The 20,135-nt window shown below is 43.4% G+C and overlaps 1 protein-coding gene across 1 annotated transcript in view; it reads left to right on the top strand.

The window, feature by feature from the left end:
* The window catches only part of LOC134582627 (butyrophilin subfamily 2 member A1-like), an 80,724-nt gene that overhangs the window by 1,743 nt on the left and 58,846 nt on the right, over nt 1–20,135 (top strand). The window contains exon 2 of the mRNA XM_063439290.1: nt 3,451–3,521. Within this exon, the coding sequence (XP_063295360.1) occupies nt 3,452–3,521 (70 nt within the window). The 5' untranslated portion in view covers nt 3,451. The remainder of the gene's footprint in view (nt 1–3,450; nt 3,522–20,135) is intronic.

The following is a 20,135-nucleotide window of genomic DNA, read 5'->3' as shown; positions in this document are numbered from 1 at the left end:
CAAAGTGCAGGATGCAGAAATAAATATAAATATTTTATTGACTATGGTTAAAAATATATAAATTAAGCACGATACTAGAAAATAAAAAATAGTCAGTATAAGTTAAAGTGCAGTACTAGTTCCGTTCTCCTCTTGCCAAGACGCGTTTCGCTTTAAACAGCTTCCTCAGTTGGCCGTGGGTTGCATTCTGCCGGTTCCGGTTTTTATACGCTCAAATAGTCCGCCTCTTCATCAATTAGCCAATCGGCTCTCTTCCTTCCCGGTATTTTAGTGACGTTACGTCACTTCCGGTTTCGATACCTCAGTGGACTCCAAATCCCATAGTGCTCTGCGTCTCCTCCGTGACTTCCGGGTTAGTCCGTTTATCGGCGGAGAAAAAGAAAAAGTCCTTTCCGCAATTTGGAATCTCTATGTGCATTCACCTCCAAATAAAATTATATATCAGAAGAAAATGTGTTATATATTTTACTATTTCCAATAGTGTTTCATTTAGTATAAACGGGCTATACACTTGGTATATATAAAGTGCAATATAAATCCACAAGTGGTAAAGTGCAGTACTATTAATGGAAAAAGCTCTTTTGCAAAACTAGGTATTATATAGATATATCCAAATGTTATTCTTTTATATATATCAATGCCCATAACTATATTAATCTTAGAAATAAAAATGGTAATATTGCACATAGAATGTGTTTCCATTTTCTCATGTATATTAAAGGGTACACATGAACAATCTTATATTTCTGGGTAACATGAAAAATCTTAAAATGCATACAGAAAAAATATAAAATAAAGTAAAATTAAAATTAAAATTAGAGTAAAAATTTGGATGGCTAAACTCTTTGATATTGAAATAGCTTTATCTGCGAACACTCAAAAGTTGCAGGGATGTATTTAGCACATATTGTATAGGGGAAGTGATTATCAAAAGTGACATAATTCAAAATCAGCATTGAGACCAAACGGAATCAGGGTGTTCAAATTAAAAATCCATTTGGTCTCAATTTTTCCTAATTTTTGGATCTCATCTTCCCCCCACCAGTTTAGGTCAACCCTTTGTATACCAAAAAATTCCCAAACTTGGGTATTGCTTTCATCTGTTTCTTTAAAGTGTACCGAAACACTATGTTTTTCAAATCCTTTTCTAATGTTTCGTATGTGTTCCTTTATTCTCACTTGTAGAGGCTGTTTTGTCCTTCCTACGTACATAAGATTACAGGGGCATTTTAGTATGTAAATGAGTCTTTTCGAGAAGCAGGTAATCATGTCTTTTATTTTATACTCTTTATTTATTTTTCGGGTCCTGGAATTTTGTGAGATGTCTCTTTCCATCTTTAGTACTTCTACAGGGTAAACAATTACCGCATCCGAAAAAACCTTCCTGATGAAAACAGGTGCTAGATTTTTTGTCCCTAATGTGATTGTGAGTTAACTTCTGGTTTTAGATTCGGGGCTCCTCTGTGTATGATTTTTGGTATATCTGGTAATACCGTGTGCAACATGGGGTCTTTTTAGAATCTGTTAAATCTGTCTACTATTTTGGTTGTAGTTGCAAATGAAAGGGATATTAAAGATTTCCTTCTTATCTTTTGGTTTGTATTGTAAAAGTTGAGATCTATCCGTTTTCTCTACGGTTTCCAATACCCCCTGTAGGTGGTTCTCCTCATACCCCTTCTCTATGAATTGGTTCTTAATTATTATAGCTTGACTTTGGAAGGTACTCATATCTGTACAATTCCTCCTCATTCTGAGGAATTGAGATCTGGGGATATTCCTCAGCCATGGGGATAAATGGCAGCTATTGAGATAAATATAATTATTGACGTCTACTGACTTAAAATAGGATTTGGTTTTAATTTGGTCCTGCTCTATATATATGGTGAGATCCAAGAAGTGTACACTATTGTTACTATATTCTGTAGTCAAGCGGATACCCCAATCGTTGTGATTTAGAAAAGTTAAAAAGGAGATGAGGCTTTCCTCAATACCCTTCCAGATAAAAAAGATATCATCTATATATCTTTTGTAGGTGACCAGGTTCGCTCCCCAGTCGGTGTTTGATAAAATAAAATGGTGCTCCCAGAATGCCATAAATAAATTGGCATAACTGGGGGCGAACCTGGTCCCCATTGATGTGCCAACTTTTTGAAGATAAAAATTATCATTAAACCAAAAGTAATTGTTAGATAAAATCAGTTATATTCCTTGCAATATAAAGTTGATTTGTTCTAGGGGATATGCATTTGTTTCTTTTAAAAAGAAACTAACTGCCTCTATTCCTCTCGAGTGGGTGATAATCGTATACAGAGAGCTAACATCTGCAGTTACCAGAAAAAAGGTGGGCTCCCAATTTATATATTGTAATACTTGTATGATGTTTAGAGTGTCTTTCAGGTAGCTTTCTGTTTTTTGAACGGTAGGTTGCAGGCATTTGTCCAGGTATTCTGATAGTCTGCTGGATACTGATCCTATGCCCGAGACTATCGGCCTACCTGGAGGATTGATTAGGTCCTTATGGATTTTGGGAAGATGATAGAACACAGGTATTTTAGGGACAGAAATATTTAAATACCTCTATTCTTCTAGTGAACAAAATAGCTGTCAAGACATATTTTCTATATATCATTACAAAAGCGACATTGTGAAAGTAATTTGATAATATGTTCTATTCCTGCATTAGAGAACTGTTACGACACTCACCGCCAGGTAGATAAAGCCGCCGTTTAGTGAATAATCCCCTTCTCCAGAAATGCAGTTTTAATCCAGCCGATCGTCAAACTCCCGAACGGAGCATACGAACGCGGCAACTCCCGATCAGCAATTCAGTTGAACTCCTAACACAGCTAGAAATAACAAAAGTACTGTCCCAATAATAAATCCCTCCACAAACGAGACCAAGCTCCGTCTTGAAGGTCAAACAGGAATGTAATGGGGGCTACCTGCCCGGTATTTATGCGGGTCCCCTAGGGTACCTTGTGGAAGACTGTAAAACGATAAGATGTTCAGTAAGGCTGTCCTATTAAAGGCAGCAGAGGGCTTCAAGAAGAACTGACTGTTACATAAACCCAATTTAAATGCAACAGATTACTTAAAAAGGTGCTTTCTATTTTGGATCTATAAACAATTTTCTGTCTGTTTTTAGATAAATATGTTTAACCCCTTAAGGACCAAACTTCTGGAATAAAAGGGAATCATGACATGTCAGACATGTCATGTGTCCTTAAGGGGTTAAAGGATTTAGAGTTCAATGCAAAAACGAATGAGTGTTAGTAGGACACTTAATTGGAATTTTGAAAAGAAAATTGTAAAATATATGTTAGGCACTTTTGAACATTGCACAACGATCAATATGGAAGTGATAACTCATGGATTAGACTAACAATTTTGATAGTGAAGGCATTCTAAATGTTAAAAGAATAACTAATTTGTACTTATTTTGTTTTATAGAATGTCGACTTCAACAGTTATCTGGATTGTTCGAATATCATTGATTCTATCTATTCACAAATCCAATGCAGGTAAGTTCACCTCTTTAACCCTTTAGTGACCAGACCGGTTTTCAATTTTAGGGAACAGAGCTGTTTTTAAATGTCTGCGGTGTTTGTGTTTAGCTGTAATTTTCCTCTTACTCATTTTCTGTACCCACACATATTATGTACCGTTTGTCTCGCCATTAATTGGTCTTTCCAAAGATACCATTGTTTGCATCATATCATACAATTTACTATAAAAAAAAACGATAAAATATGATTACACACTTTTTCTAACTTTAACCCCCAAAATCTGTTACGCATCTACAATCGCCAAAAAAACACCAGTGTTAAATAGTTTAAAAATTTTGTCCTGAGTTTAGAAATACCCAATGTTAACATATTCTTAGCTTTTTTGGAAAGTTATAGGGCAATAAGTACAAGTAGCACTTTGCTATTTCCAAACCATTTTTTTTTTTTTTTCAAATGAACGAAAGTTACATTGTAACACTGATATCTGTTAGGAATCCCTGTATAACCCTTGACATGTGTATCTTTTTTAAAGAAGACAACCTAATGTATTAAACTTGGGGTATTTTGACTCTTTTCATGCAACCATTTTGCCACCAATCTATGCCAAATTAAAAAAAAAATGATTGGTGATTTTTTTGACACACATAGCAATTTAAGAATACATGTACTGAGAACTTTAAGGGTTACTGTCAAAGAACACCCCAATATGTGTTCAGCAACATCTCCCGAGTACAGTGATACCACCCATGTAGAGGTGTGTCGTGTTCTCTGGGGACTAAAATACCTCATTGGGAGGGTGTGCATTCCAGTTTTCCAGCTTGGAATTTTCAGTGCTGTTCATCATGCACCCATGTCCTATTTGGGACATTTATGAAATTGGCAAATGTAATTTACCTACATCACACACCAAACCATATATTTTTGAAAAGTAGACACTCTAGTGTATTTTAAATGGTGGTATGTTAACACTTTTCATGCACTAATTCTACCACCAGTCTTTGTCAAACTTTTGGGTAGTCATTTTTTGTGTTATTTTTCTCTCACATTGTACTTTAGGCATGGATTCTCAGTTCCTGTTATGTGTTACTGACAAAGAACACACCAAAACATGTATAGCAACATCTCCTGAGTACAGTGATATCACCCATGTATAGGTGTGTTGGGTTCTCTGGGGGCTGAAAGACCTTATTTGGAGGGTGTGCATTCCAGTTTTACAACTTGGAATTTTCACAGCTGGTCATCAATATGTGTTCAGCACATACATCTCCTGAGTACAACAATGGCCCCAATGTACAGGTTTTATATTTTTTTGCAAACTTACAGGGGTCAAATGCAGGGCCGTCTTTAATATTGATTGGACCCTGGGCAAAGCATTTGCTTGGGCCCCCTGGTATCCTCTCCCCAATCACGTCCTCCACCCCAACGCAGTGGCAGACCTAATGTAGAGAGGTGCAAGAATTTTTTTGAGCCTCCCTTTCACACGGGTGATTAAAAGGTAGTTCCCCATCTGTCGTGCAACTCCCATGTTTGAAGGTTTGTATTTAGCACTAAGCTGTTCTAAGCTGTTTTTATGTGTTTGAATGTAAACAGGTTTTTGTATGTAATATGTTTGTATGTGGTGTTGGCGTACTTGCATGCATGTATTTATGTGTAGTGTTAGTTTTTAAATGCAGGGGTGTGTTTACATATAATTTTGGTGTGTAACACAGACATGTGTTTGTACATAGTGTTGGAGTTTGAATGCAGGGGTGTATTTGTATGCAGTGTTAGTGTGTGAATGCTGAGATGTATGCACATATACACACACACATAGATATATATACACACACACACTGAAACACATGCAGACACACAGACACACACAGATACACCGAAACACACAAAGACAGCATACAGACACACACTGATAGTGGCACACACACAGACTTACTGATACCCAGGCAGACATACTGGCACACTGACACACATACATACTGGCACACACACAGACAGACCTACTGACACACACATCGACCTACTGACAGGCACACAGACAAACTGACACACACACACACAAATCTATTGACAGACACAAACACAGACCTAGTGACAGACAAGAAACACACAGACAGACTGACACACACACAAACCTATTGACAGACACAAACACAGACCTAGTGACAGACAGACTGACACACACACACACACACACACACTGACACACACAGACTGACACACACAGACTGACACACACAGACTGACACACACAGACCTACTGATAGACATAAACACACACATACTGACATACACATGGTCAAACTGTAAAGTCCCCCTCCAGTTTCCTACCTTCCCTGGGGTTCAGGGAAGGTACTTGCCTGCCTTGGGTGGTTGGAAGTTGGGGACTGAGTAAAGCAGGAGACCCGGTCGTGCAATACAAGCACCGCGGGCCCATGGGTGGGGAGGGAATTTTTCTTATGCAGGCTATGGGCGGCGGGGCCACAGGGCAGCTGCTTTGGGCCCCCCAGGAGTAACTGGGCCCGGGGCAGCTCCCCTATTTGCCCCGCGTTAAAGACGGCCCTGGTCAAATGTAGTGCTTTCTCCTTTTTCATGTTTGCACATTGAAATTTGCCAGATTGGTTTGCTGGGCCTATGTTGCCTTTGAGACCATATGGCAACCCAGGAATGAAAACTAACCCCATTATTATTATTATTAATATTACCATTTATATAGCGCCAACAGATTCCGTAGCGCTTTACAATATTATGAGAGGGGATTTACCTATAAATAGGACAATTACAAAAAACTTACAGGCACGATAGGTTGGAGAGGACCCTGCTCAAACAAGCTTACATTCTATAGGAGGTGGGGTGTAAAACACAATAGGACAGGAAATATAAAATAGGGTGGGAGTAAAGCAGAGCTGGAGGAGAGAGTAGAGTGCTGCCATTTAGGAGAGACAGGTATGTGAGGTAGAGGTTAGTCTGGGAGGCCATAAGCTTTCCTAAAAAGATGGGTTTTAAGGCACTGAAGAAAAGATGCAAGACTAGTCTGCGATAGGCAAGCTATTCCATAGGAAGGGAGCTGCCCGCGAGAAGTCCTGCAAGCGTGAGTTGGCCGTACGGGTCCGAACAACGGACAGGAGTTGGTCACGGGCAGACCGGAGAGACCGAGAAGGGACATACCTATGGATCTGTGAAGAGATATGGGAGGGGCTAGAGTTGTTCAGTGCTTTATAGGTGTGAATTTGTACCTTGAATTGACTCCTATAGCATACAGGAAGCCAACGTAAGGTCTGACAGAGGGGTGAGGTGTGAGAGAACCGACTAGAGAGGAAAATCAGTCTGGCGGCAGCGTTCATTATGGACTGTAGTGCAGTACGGCTTTTGGGAAGACCAATCAGGAGAGGGTTACAATAATCCATGCAGAAAATTACTAGAGCATGGACAAGCTCCTTGGTAGCATTTTGCGTAAGAGAGGGGCAGATGCAGGCTATGTTTTTAAGATGGTCTGCCATTTGTAAAAGTAGACAACCCACAGTATTAAAAATGGGGTATGTCCAGTCATTTTTAGTAGCCACTTAGTCACAAACTCTGGCTAAAATTAGCATTTATATTTGTTTGTTTTTTGGATTTTTCACACATAAACTGCCATTTCACCGATGATATTATCAGTATAATATATTTTACTGCTCTAATACATTCGTATTTTTGTAGAGAAATGTCTCACAAATACAACAGTACCTTTTAAGTACAGGTTTTATGGTGTTTTGGAAAGTTACAGGGTCAAACATAAGATTTGCCAATTTCTGTTTTGGTAAATTGCCTTTGAGACAGTATGGCAGCCCAGAAATGAAAATCAACCCCACCATGACATTCCATTTGAAAAAGTAGACAACCAAGGGTAGTCAAAATGTCCAGTCTTTTGTACTAGCCACTTAGCCAAAAAAGTTAGCATTCATATTAGTTTTTTGCATTGTTTTTTACCTTAGTGGGAGTCCAGTATGCAGAGATATGTGCTCACCCTTGCAATTAAACACAGGCCAAGGTGGTCAGGTAAGAATTTATCTGGCCTGCAAGTCTGTGCATGGGGGCTGTGCAGGATAATGCTCCAAGTCGCAGTACAGTACAGGAAAATCGTCGTGGGTGAGCCAAAGGTCAGAGGGTGCCAGAAGTCAGGATAAACAAATAGAAAGTCAAGGTCAGGAGCCAACTGGAGAACACTGGAACACAAACACCAACACAGGAACCAGAGTCAATGAACTGACACTGCCCTCACGGAGAGGCAGTGTCTTAAACCTGACTAATGAGGCATACGCTTAAGGTGGACCATAATTGACAAGAGCAGTCACAGGTTAAGTCCTGCCCCCAGTGCTGGAGACATGGCAGGGCTAACTTTCAGGCCAAACCAAGAACTGAAATGGCACAGAGGCAGGAACACAGACTTAGAACCATGTAGCACCCAGGTTCAAATTCCCTGTTGGGCACTTCTGGGGCGACCTCGTCTGGCTGTCTTGATGTCACGGGGAGAACTGTGACACTGGCAGAGCAACTGAAATTCAGATTAACCAAAGTATGATTGTGATTCTGCAAATATTTCATGCAGACGAACCGATTATGACAAATGTTCTGCTGGTGCACGTCTAAACATTATGTTTAGTACACAGAAACCTTTATTAATTTAGAATACCAACAATAACATGGATCAATACGATGCTGATCTACACATTTCTAGATAGGATTGCACAAAACTCTTTATCTTTTTTTATTATGAGAAGCGATTACAAAATAGATTTCCCTATCTTCTACAGCAAGCAAGTATATAAGAGAAAGTGAAAGTAAAAGCAAAAAATAGTAACTTATTTGCTTGTAGTGTATACATTCCTGAGCTATAGTGTGGTACTTTGACCCAGAAAAAAACAAACACATAATTAGTTGTGCATGTTTTTCACAACCTTTTGGGCTTGTCTTGACAGAAACAAATCTTTTAACCTTTAAACAGATAATCTGTTAAACAATAACCCTTTCTTTCTACAAAAACATATCTAGTTACATGTTATTTAGGTGCTAGGTTAGTGAACTATTACCTTATGAAATTTTAATGGCATGCATTTTCATAGTGTTTAGCAGGCCCGGACTGGCCATCGGGCAAACCGGGCAAATGCCCGGTGGGCCGCGATGGCCATGGGCCGAGGCCGGCAGGAAAGACCAAGAGATCTCCCCTGCCGGCCCATGCGCAGCAGCACCGGCCCCAAGATGGAGGTCTAACCCATCACGGGCCGGAGGGGAGATCGGGCAGTGAGCCGGTCTCCCTCCGCGCACGGCGAGCAGCTTCCTTAATCTTCTTCTCGCGAGCTCCGAGATTATCAGAGCGTTGCCATGGTAACCGGCGGCAACGCTCTGAAAAAAACGGCGCTCGCGAGAAGGAGAGAGAGAGATGGTCTGTACCCTGCAGGGTACAGACTGAATTACCTGCCGCTGGACCGCCAGGGATGTGTGTGTGTGTGGCGTAGCCCCCTCACTGGACCACCAGGTATGTGAATGCTCCCCCCCCCCAGCAAAGTTAAAAGGGGGAGTAAATGTATTTTTTTTTACTTTTTAATAATAATACTTTAAGGCCATAAACACACAAACACATTACACACATACAAACACACTACACACACTGCACCCCTGTACTAACACTCACTGCACCACTAACACACAAACATTCTGCTCCCCTGCACTAACACACAAACACACACTGCACTAACACTCACTGCACCACTAACACACAAACATTCTGCTCCCCTGCACTAACACACACTGCACTAACACACACTGCAGTAACACAAACACACACTGCACTAACACACAAACATACTGCTCCCCTGCACTAACAAACATTGCACTAACACACTACACACACAGCACCTCCTGCACTAACACACAAACACACTACACCCCCTGCACTAACACACAAACACACTGCATGCACTCTATACCCCTACATACACACTACAGTCCCTGCATTAACACACAATACACACTCTATATCCCTATATCCACACTGCACCTCCTGCACTTACACACAAACACACTACACACACTCTATACCCCTTATATACACACGATTCCCCTGGCACTCACATACACACACTAAACACACTCTATACCCCATAAACCTACACTACACTCCCTGCACTCTCATACGTTATACCCCTATAAACACACACATTACACCCCCTGCATGCACCCACACTAATTTATATCCCCTATAAATACATATTCTGCACCCCCTGCGCACAGACTACACCACCTATGCATACATTATCCCCCCTATACACATGTGCTCTACAGTTCCTATATGCATACACACATTAGAGCCCCTAGATACACTCACAAACACACAGTACAACACACACTCCACAGGCCCTATATAAATACACACACACAAACACACATACTTTACAACCCAGAGACACAGACACTACAGATCCTAGCCACATGCAGTACGCCACAAACAGACCCCTTCACATACACAATTGCTCTACACACATGCAACGTCCAAACATATACAACAACACAAGGAACATCCCCACACATGCACAACACTCTTTAACAGTCCGGTTCCTGTTTTGATCTCTGGTATCCCACTATTGAGGACACCAGAGACGAATCGCCAGCAAACGCAGCACAAACTCAAACTCAAACCACCCTCTCCCCCCCCCAAAAAAAACTCATGCCATTTATTTTAGCTCTGGAGGAGCGTCACATTAACATACTCATTTGGTGGGGGGCAAGGGGGTGTGCGTGTCAATGGTGGTGACATGACATGCCCCCTTTCTGGCCCCGCCCCTAATAGTGGGCTGCTCTGCCTTTAATTGCCCGGGCTGAATTTTTGTCCCAGTCCGGCCCTGGTGTTTAGTGCAATAAGCAAAATATATAATAAAACACATTGCGACAAATAGAAACAATCTGATGCAGTAGATTTTGAAAGTCTAATTCACAAATGTACAATTTAAAAATGAATGGGACATGACCCTCAGGATTCCAGGACCTAAACCACCCTGGAAATGGCGACTTAACAGCACACTATTAAAAGACCCAGAGACAGAGACACTCCTTCGGGACGAAATCCTGACGTACTTTAGAGAGAACGACCACCCAGAACTGACCCAATCCACGATATGGGCCGCACATAAGGCGGTACTGAGAGGTACCCTCATAAAAATAGCTACCCGCAGGAAGAAACAGAGAGCTGAAACCCTCTTCGGGCTCCAAAAGGCGCTGAGGGGGGCAGAAGCCAAACACAAACATGATCCCACATCTCAGGGACTACAAGACCTCAGGGAACTCCGACACAAAATTAGGTCAATAGCAGTAGAGGATCTGGGGAAAGACTTAGTTCGCAAAAAACACTTCTACTACGAACGCTCCAATAAGATGGACACCTTGCTAGCTAGGGCACTGAACCCCAAACCCAACTACCATACCATTTCGGCCATTAAAAATAAGCAGGGCCAAATAACCCAACACCCAACGGAGATTAATCAGATATTCACAGAATTCTTTGCAAACATTTACAACCATTCCCCAACACTCAACAGCGACAATACGGACCACACAATAGAAGTAGCAGACTACGTAGCGAGGACAAACATGCCGAGACTGGCCCCGGAAGCTCTAAACACCTTAGGGAATCCAATAGACGAGGAGGAAATCAATAAGGCGATCACAGACCTTAAGGGCAACAAGGCCCCGGGACCAGACGGCTTTGACGGCACATACTATAAGGTCTTTAGAGACGTATTGACGCCCAGCCTAGTGAAAATGTACGCAGAGTGGATGGAGGGTGGGTGCCCCAATTCAGATATGCTCACGGCTGACATAGCGCTTATACCTAAACCAGGGAGAGACCCAACTGAACCCTCCAACTACAGACCCATTTCCCTGATTAACTTTGACGTTAAGATTTTCGCGAAAATTTTAGCCACAAGACTTAACCAACTCCTGGGCATGCTAGTCCACCCGGACCAGGTCGGTTTTGTACCAACAAGACAATTGTACGAAAACACCAGGAGGGGGGCAGACATCATATGGTGGGCGGTGAGATGTCGAACGCCTTCTCTGATCCTTTCCCTGGACGCGGAGAAGGCGTTTGACAGAGTGCAATGGCACTACCTATTTACACTACTCGAACGACTACAGATGCCAGAAGCCTTTATAAGGGGAATCAAAGCCCTTTATGCCCAACCGAGGGCGCAGACCAAAGTGCCGGGTGCGATCCCGACCCCGTTCACGACAACCAACGGCACAAGACAGGGCTGCCCCCTCTCCCCCCTACTCTTCGTCCTCTCGTTAGAGCCTCTCCTGCAGAGGATAAGGGAGGACGAGAACATCTCGGGTGTACAGGTAGGAGGTGAAGAGTTCAAAGTCTCTGCATATGCAGATGACGTCCTGGTCACACTAACCAAACCCGCTCAATCCCTGCCCTGACTGGTGACAATACTGGAAGAATATGGCAACGTATCAGGCTACAAAATCAATCTAGACAAAACGGTAGCCATGCCAATAGAAATGGACAAGGCAGGGATGGACAACATAAAAAACACCTACCCCCTCAAACTCACACGATCTGATTTCAAATACCTTGGGGTAAAACTCACGGCAGACCCAGAGAGGCTATTCAGCGCCAATTACACACCCACCATCCAGGCGCTCTGTAGGGACCTAGAAAAATGGCATGAGAGGCCCATATCGTGGATTGGTAGGATGCATGCAGTCAAAATGACGCTGCTCCCACGTATCTTGTTTCTATTTCAAGCCCTTCCTACCAAAGTCACAAAACAAAACCTACAAACACTACAAACACACATAGACAACTTCATCTGGGCACAAAAAAGACACAGGATAGCTCGACAGACTTTATACCGACCTAAAGCGAAGGGAGGACTGGGACTCCCGAACCTTTATCATTATTACCTCGCAGCCCAACTGGCCCAGATAGTAGCATGGCATACACCGGAGGGCGCACATAGATGGGTCGACCTCGAGACAAAACTAATGCACACTGACCTCCCTCAATTTTGGATTTGGGTGCCTAAACAGGACCGACCATCATTACAAACATCTTGCCCCGCGATCCTCAACTCTGTTAGGATCTGGGACTTGACAGCCACTAAATTCGCCCTGAAACATACACCCTCACCGCTGACTCCGTACCTACGGAACAAAGCGTTTGGGCCCGGGCTGAGCGCTCGAGACTTCAGGGGGATAGAAAGCACAGGAATGCAAAGATATAAACACATGTACATAGGGGACTCCTTCAAATCCTTTGAAACCCTACAAACTACTGCACCCCTAACGACCAAGGACGTCTTCCGCCACATGCAGTTGCGTGACTTTGCCAAACTCCCGAACATAAAGAAAGCAGCCCAGACCCCTATGACATTTTATGAACGGCTATGCGACGCCGAAACAATCCAAAAAGGGATGATTACAACAATTTATGCTCAGCTCAGTGCCCCAGACAGGGGAGCCGCAGACCCAAATTACATACGCCAGTGGGAAACAGACTTAGGAGGAGCAATAGAAGGAGAGGACTGGGTAGACATATGGGAAGCAACATTGAAGACATCGATATGTGTGCTACATCAGGAGCAAGCCTATAAGATGCTCATGAGGTGGTACACCACACCTGCTCAGCTCTATAAGATGGGGAAAACAACGACAGACACATGTTGGAAGGGATGCGGCGGTAAGGGCACCTTCACCCACATGTGGTGGGAATGCCCTGAGGTGACTAAATTTTGGAAAAGAATCCAATCACTACTCCAAGAGGTCCTATTATGACACATAGACCTAGATCCCTGGGCGATCCTCCTATCCAGACCAAATGACTGCCTTTCTAAAAAAGAACAACAACTACTAAACAAACTTACACTGGCGGCTAGAAGGGCACTGGCACAAAAGTGGCTACAACCCACGGTCCCCACTGACAATGACGTGATAGTCAAAATCAAAGATACTTATCTGATGGACAAACTGACTGCCCAAATAAGACATACAGAAAAATCATTCCAAAAAATCTGGCAGCCATGGGAAATTTACACCAATGAATAATTCCAAAATACCTGAGAATCACGAGCTGCGGCTTGGCGTGCTTCCGCCTGCCGGGCGCCCCAACGGGCAAAATACCTCCACCTCCTATAACCACCCCCCCCCCCCCTCAACCGTAACTCTCACCCTACCCTATCCTACCCCCCTCCGAAACGACCGCTCAGTACCTCAGCTGGATTGACATACCAGACCGGCAAGACAGCCTCAACTGGGTAGAATAAGACACTAAGACGCAAAAGGCGAGAGGCAACTGTGTTAATGTAACGAGAACTACCTAGTAAACACAGTAACTCCGCGCCCACCAACAGAATCCCAGACCCACATAAAGTTAACTGGTAAATACGATGTGAAATGTAGTACTGAACTTCCATAACCATGTCAATAGTCACCTAGTTTTATTTTTTATTTTTTATTTTGTTGTATGTTATACTTGGGCTAACAACGCCCGGATTACTGAAAACCAGCGCCGAACGGCATAATCCTTTATATTCATGTGTAATGGCACGATATACATCCTGTTAAAACACTGTATAACATGTATGTAAAAGGCCCCTGCGTGGGCCATCTACTGTATTTTTTTTTCAGATTTAAAGTTTTGTTTATTTTGTCGTATATGCATAAACATGGGTGGTGGGGAGGGGTACAGAAGGAAGGGAGGAAGGGGGTAGGGGGTATAAACATTTCCGCATAGTCAAAAAAGTCTTGAGTCGCAGCTCGTAAATACCAACAACAGTGTGCTCTGTCACAGATGGCTATCTAATACATCAGACATTCCTATACTAACTATCAGTATTTTTTTATTTTTTTTTATTTTTTATTATACATTATTATAAATTCAGACAAGAAAGGAAGCATAGGATCACAGCGTGAGCAACACATCTAGTTACATGTACACTCATATGTATCGCATTGACCTGTGCTTTCTTAGTGGGTGACGGCGGTAATGTGCTGGTTTTGGGTGTATGTGCTGTTATCAAACCGATTCTCCCAAAGGTCCGTCCACGCTGCCCATGAGGCCTGGAAGGCCTGTTTTTGTGTGGCCATGTTAATGGACATATACTCGTATGTATAGAACTGGTATATTTTGGTTAGGAGTTGGGATGCGGATGGGCATTGGGTTTGTTTCCATCTGTTCGCTATGAGGTTCCTTGCTGCTAGACTGATTAGCGCTATTATGCATTTGACGTGTTTCGGGGTCATTCCCGGGAATGTGAGGAATAAACCTGTGTGCATGTCTAAGGGAGGCGTGTTGATGCCTATGGACTCTAGGATAGATTGTGCCGCTGTCCAAAGGGGTCTAATCTGTGGGCAGGTCCACCATATATGCATCATCGTTCCCGTCGCTTCGCCACATCTCCAGCAGTGTGGCGGGACGGTTCTATATATCGTGTGTAGTTTTTGGGGAGTTAAATACCACCTATAAATCAGTTTTTTGTGGGCCTCAATGTGGGAGTAGCATTGAGTGAGGCCCTTCAGTGCTCGCGGTGAGGCAAGTATTTCTTCCTCTGTTAGCAGTGTTCCACTGTCTGTGAGCCACTGGTTGACATAAGCAGGGGTGTGTGATGGCATTGATTGTAAGAGTGTGTGATAACTTAACGCAAGCGTTTTGGGTTTAGTTGGGGTTTGCCAGCATCTGTCATATAGTAGGTCCAATTCTTTGGAACCTCTGTTGGCAGCCACTGGTGTGTGTTCTACGTGGGATGGGATCACACTTTGGAGTTGCATGTAGGGAAAGATGGAAGAGTTGGTCAGTTGAAATTCCCTTTGCAGGTCTGAGAATGGCCTGATAGTGCCGTTCTGTAAAATTTGGTCCATTGAGGTGATACCCAGTTTCGCCCAGGACTTCATCGAGAGCCAGGGTGATATTGCCCTCAAGGCTGTTAAAGGAGTGCGAGTGTGAAACTTGTTTGTGGCGCTCTGTTTGCGTCGTAACATGTCCCACTGATAAATGGTGAGTGATGTGGTCGGGAAAAGATTCCCAGTGGACGGACGAAGTGGTTTGGGGGTCCATAGGATATCTGTTAGAGGTGTTGAGCCTGCTTGGGTATTTTCCATATCCACCCATTGGTATATACCTTTGGGTGTGTGTAATTTAACCGCGGTTTCGAGGACAGCCGCTTTATAATAATTGTGTAAATCTGGCAGGCCTACACCCCCTTCCGCAGTGCGCTGCTGCAGGAGGCGGCGGGCCAGTCTGGGTGTGCGAGATTCCCAGACATATGAGGATAGGGTTTGTTGGAGTGTCCTAAAGAATGTGAGTGGAGCCTTCAGCTGTAAGAGGCGAAATACGTAGAGTAATTTTGGGAGGAGGGTCATTTTAACGGTGTTTATTCTACCTAGCCATGATAGTTTGACTGGCTTCCATTGGAGGCAGATCGATTTACAAAGAGGGAGCAGTGGTTGGTAGTTGTAGCGGAACATGTCGCTCGTTGTGGGCGCTAGTTTGACCCCTAAGTAGGTAATATGATCTTTTCTCCAGTCGAAGTTGTACGTTTGAGTAAGGTCTCGGATCACCGAGTGTGGTAGGCCTATAGGTAGGGCTTGAGTCTTGGATTGGTTCAGTTTGTAGTATGCGAGTGTGCCATATGTGTTTAGTAGTTGTATTAGTGTTGGTAAGGATGTTGGTACTTCACTAAGTGTTAGGAGAATATCGTCTGCAAACATGGAGAGTTTGTATTCGGCGGAGCCTATTGACATCCCCTTAATATTTGGGTGGTGTCTGATGATGTGTGCTAGGGGCTCCAGGGAGAGGACGAACAACAGGGGGGAAAGGGGGCAGCCCTGCCTGGTTCCATTGGTGATGTTAAATGGCGAAGATATGAACCCAGCGTTTGCTACCTGTGCTGTGGGATTGTTGTATAGAGCCATTATGCCTGATATGAGTGATAGGGAAAAGCCAAATGATTGCAGGACATGCAGCATGTAATCCCAATTGAGCCTATCAAAGGCCTTCTCGGCATCGAGTGCCAAGAGGAGACCCGTAGTATGGTGTGTATTCGCATGAGAGAGAATGTTTAGGATTTTCCTGGTGTTGTCCGAACCCTGTCGAGTTTTTACGAAGCCAGATTGATCATTATGAGTTAGTTTAGGTAGGATTTCGGATAATCTGTTCGCTATTAACTTGGCATAGAGTTTAGTGTCCGCGTTGAGTAAAGAGATCGGCCGAAAGTTAGGGCATTGTGTGGGCGCTTTACCCGGCTTCGGGAGTGTAGAGATATGAGCTTGCAGCATCTCAGGCGGCAGCGATCCCTTAGAGAAACATTGGTTGAACAGTGTAGCTATGTGTTGGGAGAGAATCGGCGCAAAGGATTGGTAATAAAAATTTGTATAACCGTCTGGGCCTGGTGCTTTGTGTTTGGGGAGGCGAGCAATAGTTTGTTCTATTTCTTGTATGGTGAACGGTGCAGATAGGGCATTAACGTCTGCCGGAGTGAGTTTGGGTAGGTGTGCTTTGGCCAAAAAGGCCTGAATAGCGGAGGGCTGAGGTGGGGTGATCCCGGGATCTTCCTTAAGATTATAAAGGGTACTGTAGTACGAGGCAAATGCCTCCACTATATCTTGTGGGTTGGTAAGTTTTTGTTTGGAGTTCGAATTTAAGTAGGCTATCCTGGAGTGTGCAACGCGTGTTTTAATTTGCGCTGCTAGGAGCGCCCCTGCTTTGTTGCCCTGCACGAAAAAATTATGTGTATAACGTCTGAGCATAAAAGTCGTTTTTCGTAGTTCTATATCGCGGAGTTTGGTTTGTAGCGACAGAATTTGGCGCTGAAGGGATTGTGTTGGGGCCTGTTTATTTTTGTGTGTAAGGGTTGTTAGGTCTGAGATTAGAGCCGTATATTCCCTAAGCCGTTCTTTTTTGGCGAAGCTACCTGCTCTAATGAGCAAGCCTCTAATGACCGCTTTGTGCGCTTGCCATACAGTGGTTATGTCCACTTCGGGGGTCAAGTTTGTTTGGAAGTATGAGATTAGGTCTGCTTTTATTTGATCATTAACTTTGGGGTCTGTTAGGAGGCAGTCATTCAACCGCCATGATCCTTTCCCTGTAGAGGGGAAGTGTTCTTCTAGGGAGATCGTGATCGGTGCATGGTCAGACCAAGTAATCAGGCCTATTTGGGCTGAGAGGACCTTATGCATTGTCGAGGCCGGTAGGAGAAATCTGTCAATTCTTGTGTAGGTATTGTGTGCCGGGGAGTGAAAGGTGTAGTCCCGTTCTAATGGGTGTAGGATTCTCCAGGGATCTAGAAAGTTGTTGTGTAGTATATGGGTACATATTGCTGACGTGGTTTTATCTTGTTTGCGGGCTGACGCAGAGGTGAGTTTGTAGGTTGATGTTGTATCTAATGAGCAGTCTAAAAGAAAGTTGGTGTCGCCCCCCAAAACGAGTTCCCCAAATTTATATCTATTGGTTAATGCGAAAATCTTATCCATAAATTCCGTTTGGTTCGTATGTGGGCCATAAAAGTTCAGGAGGGTATAAGGTTCATTGTTAAGGTAACATTGGAGCAAGAGGAATCTACCTTGTTTATCTCCCACTTTTTTGACTAACGAGAATGCCACTGTTTTGCTGATGAGGATGGAAACACCTCGTTTCTTTTTTTTATAGCAAGAGTGATAGTCATGGGGGAACGTAGCGGAGCAGAATTTGGGGCGGTTTCCCCACTGAAAGTGGGTTTCTTGGTAGAAAGCGATGTGGGATTTGTGTTTTTTCGCTTCCTCTAATGCCAATCTCCGTTTATGTGGGGAGTTGAGGCCTTTGGCGTTCAAAGATATTATCGTGAGTGTCATTTATGTTGATGGGGCCGGGTAGCTGTTCGAGTGGTGAGATAACCTGGTTTGAGAATCCTAGTGTTCAAGTATGCGTGTGCCTGCAGATGTCTCCGTGAGTTTTGATTGTATGTACTCCTAAGTGTCTCAGTAGATGGTATGTCGGTCGCAACTCCATATTCGTGCACGTTCTGAGGTGTGTGCGTTGTGTGGTTGGTTATGCGGGTGGCCGGGGGTGGGTAACAGATACATCGGGTATAGAGGGGTAACTGGGGGGGAAGAACTATGTACAGATGTCCGTCACGGCAATAGCCTTGCGTCTTTAGACGGTACTAACACGGCTCTCTTGAGCCTGGGTGGGGGGGTAGCAAGTATAGAGACATTTGACCCTCTATTTCTGCGTATAGTCGGATTTGCCCTGGGTCTCTTCATATCCCTAGCTATGGACCTTTCAGGTCTATGATGTGGTTACATGGTGTTTCCTCCGGGGGTGGCTCGTCTACATGCACATGTAGTGATTTCCTAAAATATTATTATTTTATTTATTTTTTTCTTTTATTTATTTTATTTATTTTTTTTTTTATTATTGTTATTTGTTTTTTTTTTTTTTTGTTTGTTTTTTTTGATTATTATTTCTTTCATTTTTTTTTTTTTTTTTTGGTGTTATTAACAAATGTTATTTCGTTAATTGCGTTTGTTAGTATCGTGGGGTAGGGTGATCGCTAGTCGCGATTCTCTACATAGGGTCTGGGAATAATGATCTCAGGCCGCAGCCGAGTTGCTCTGGGTGTGTGGGCGATAGCTTTGTTAGCGACGCCATAGTAACCGGAGCCCCGGCACCACGGTGAGGCCTAGAAGGCGAGTGGGAGCGATGCAAAATAAATCTTAAAAATACTTGCATTAAACAAACACTTCGCCAAATATGAAACATGGAAAAGGTGGAACTAAAAGTGGTTCTTGTGAAAGAGAGGGAAAGTTGAGTTATCATGCCCGTTATTGTGGATACAGGTATAGGAATGGACAGTATCATATATCAGCAGCGACTTTGGTCCAGCCGCTTTGGGCCTTCTGCGGGGGCTTGCTTTGCTCTTTGCATGTTTCCTGTGAGCTTTGGCGCGACAGTGCAATGTCCCATGTGGCGGGGATCTTTTGGGAGGTTTTTTTTTTTTTTTTTTTTTTTTTTTTAATATTATTATTATTATTTATTTATTTTTTTTTTTTTTTGATTATTGTTTTTCTGTTATTATTATTTATTTTTTTTTATTTACAAATGCTATTTCGTTATTTGTGTTTGTTTGTATCGTGGGGTAGGGTGATCGCTAGTCGCAATTAGATACACAGGGTCTAGGGATAATGATCTTAGGCCGCAGCCTAATTGCTCTGGACGTGTGGGCGATAGCCTCGTTAGCGACGCTATAGTAACCGGAGCCCCGGCACCACGGCGAGACCTAGAAGGCGGGTGGGAGCGCTGCAGAATAGGTCTTAAGTAGGTACTTGCTTTAAACAAACATTTTGCTAAACATAAAACATGTAAAAAGGAGGAACTAAAGGTGGTTCTCGTAAAAGAGAAAGAAAGTTGGGCTATCATGCCCGTTATTGTGGTAACAGGTATGGGAGTGGACAGTGTCACTTATCTGCAGCGACTGTGTTCCAGTCGTTTTGGACCTTCTGTGGGGGCCTGCGTTGCTCTTTGCGCGCTTCCTGTGGGTATTGGCGCGGTAGTGCAATGTCCCATTCGGCGAGGATCTTTTTGCCGTCTTCTTCGTTGGTGATGTGCCTGTCAGTTCCATT

The sequence above is a fragment of the Pelobates fuscus genome, chromosome 13 (genome assembly GCF_036172605.1).
Source record: "Pelobates fuscus isolate aPelFus1 chromosome 13, aPelFus1.pri, whole genome shotgun sequence".
Taxonomy (NCBI): domain Eukaryota; kingdom Metazoa; phylum Chordata; class Amphibia; order Anura; family Pelobatidae; genus Pelobates; species Pelobates fuscus.
This window is presented reverse-complemented; position numbering and strand designations above follow the sequence as displayed.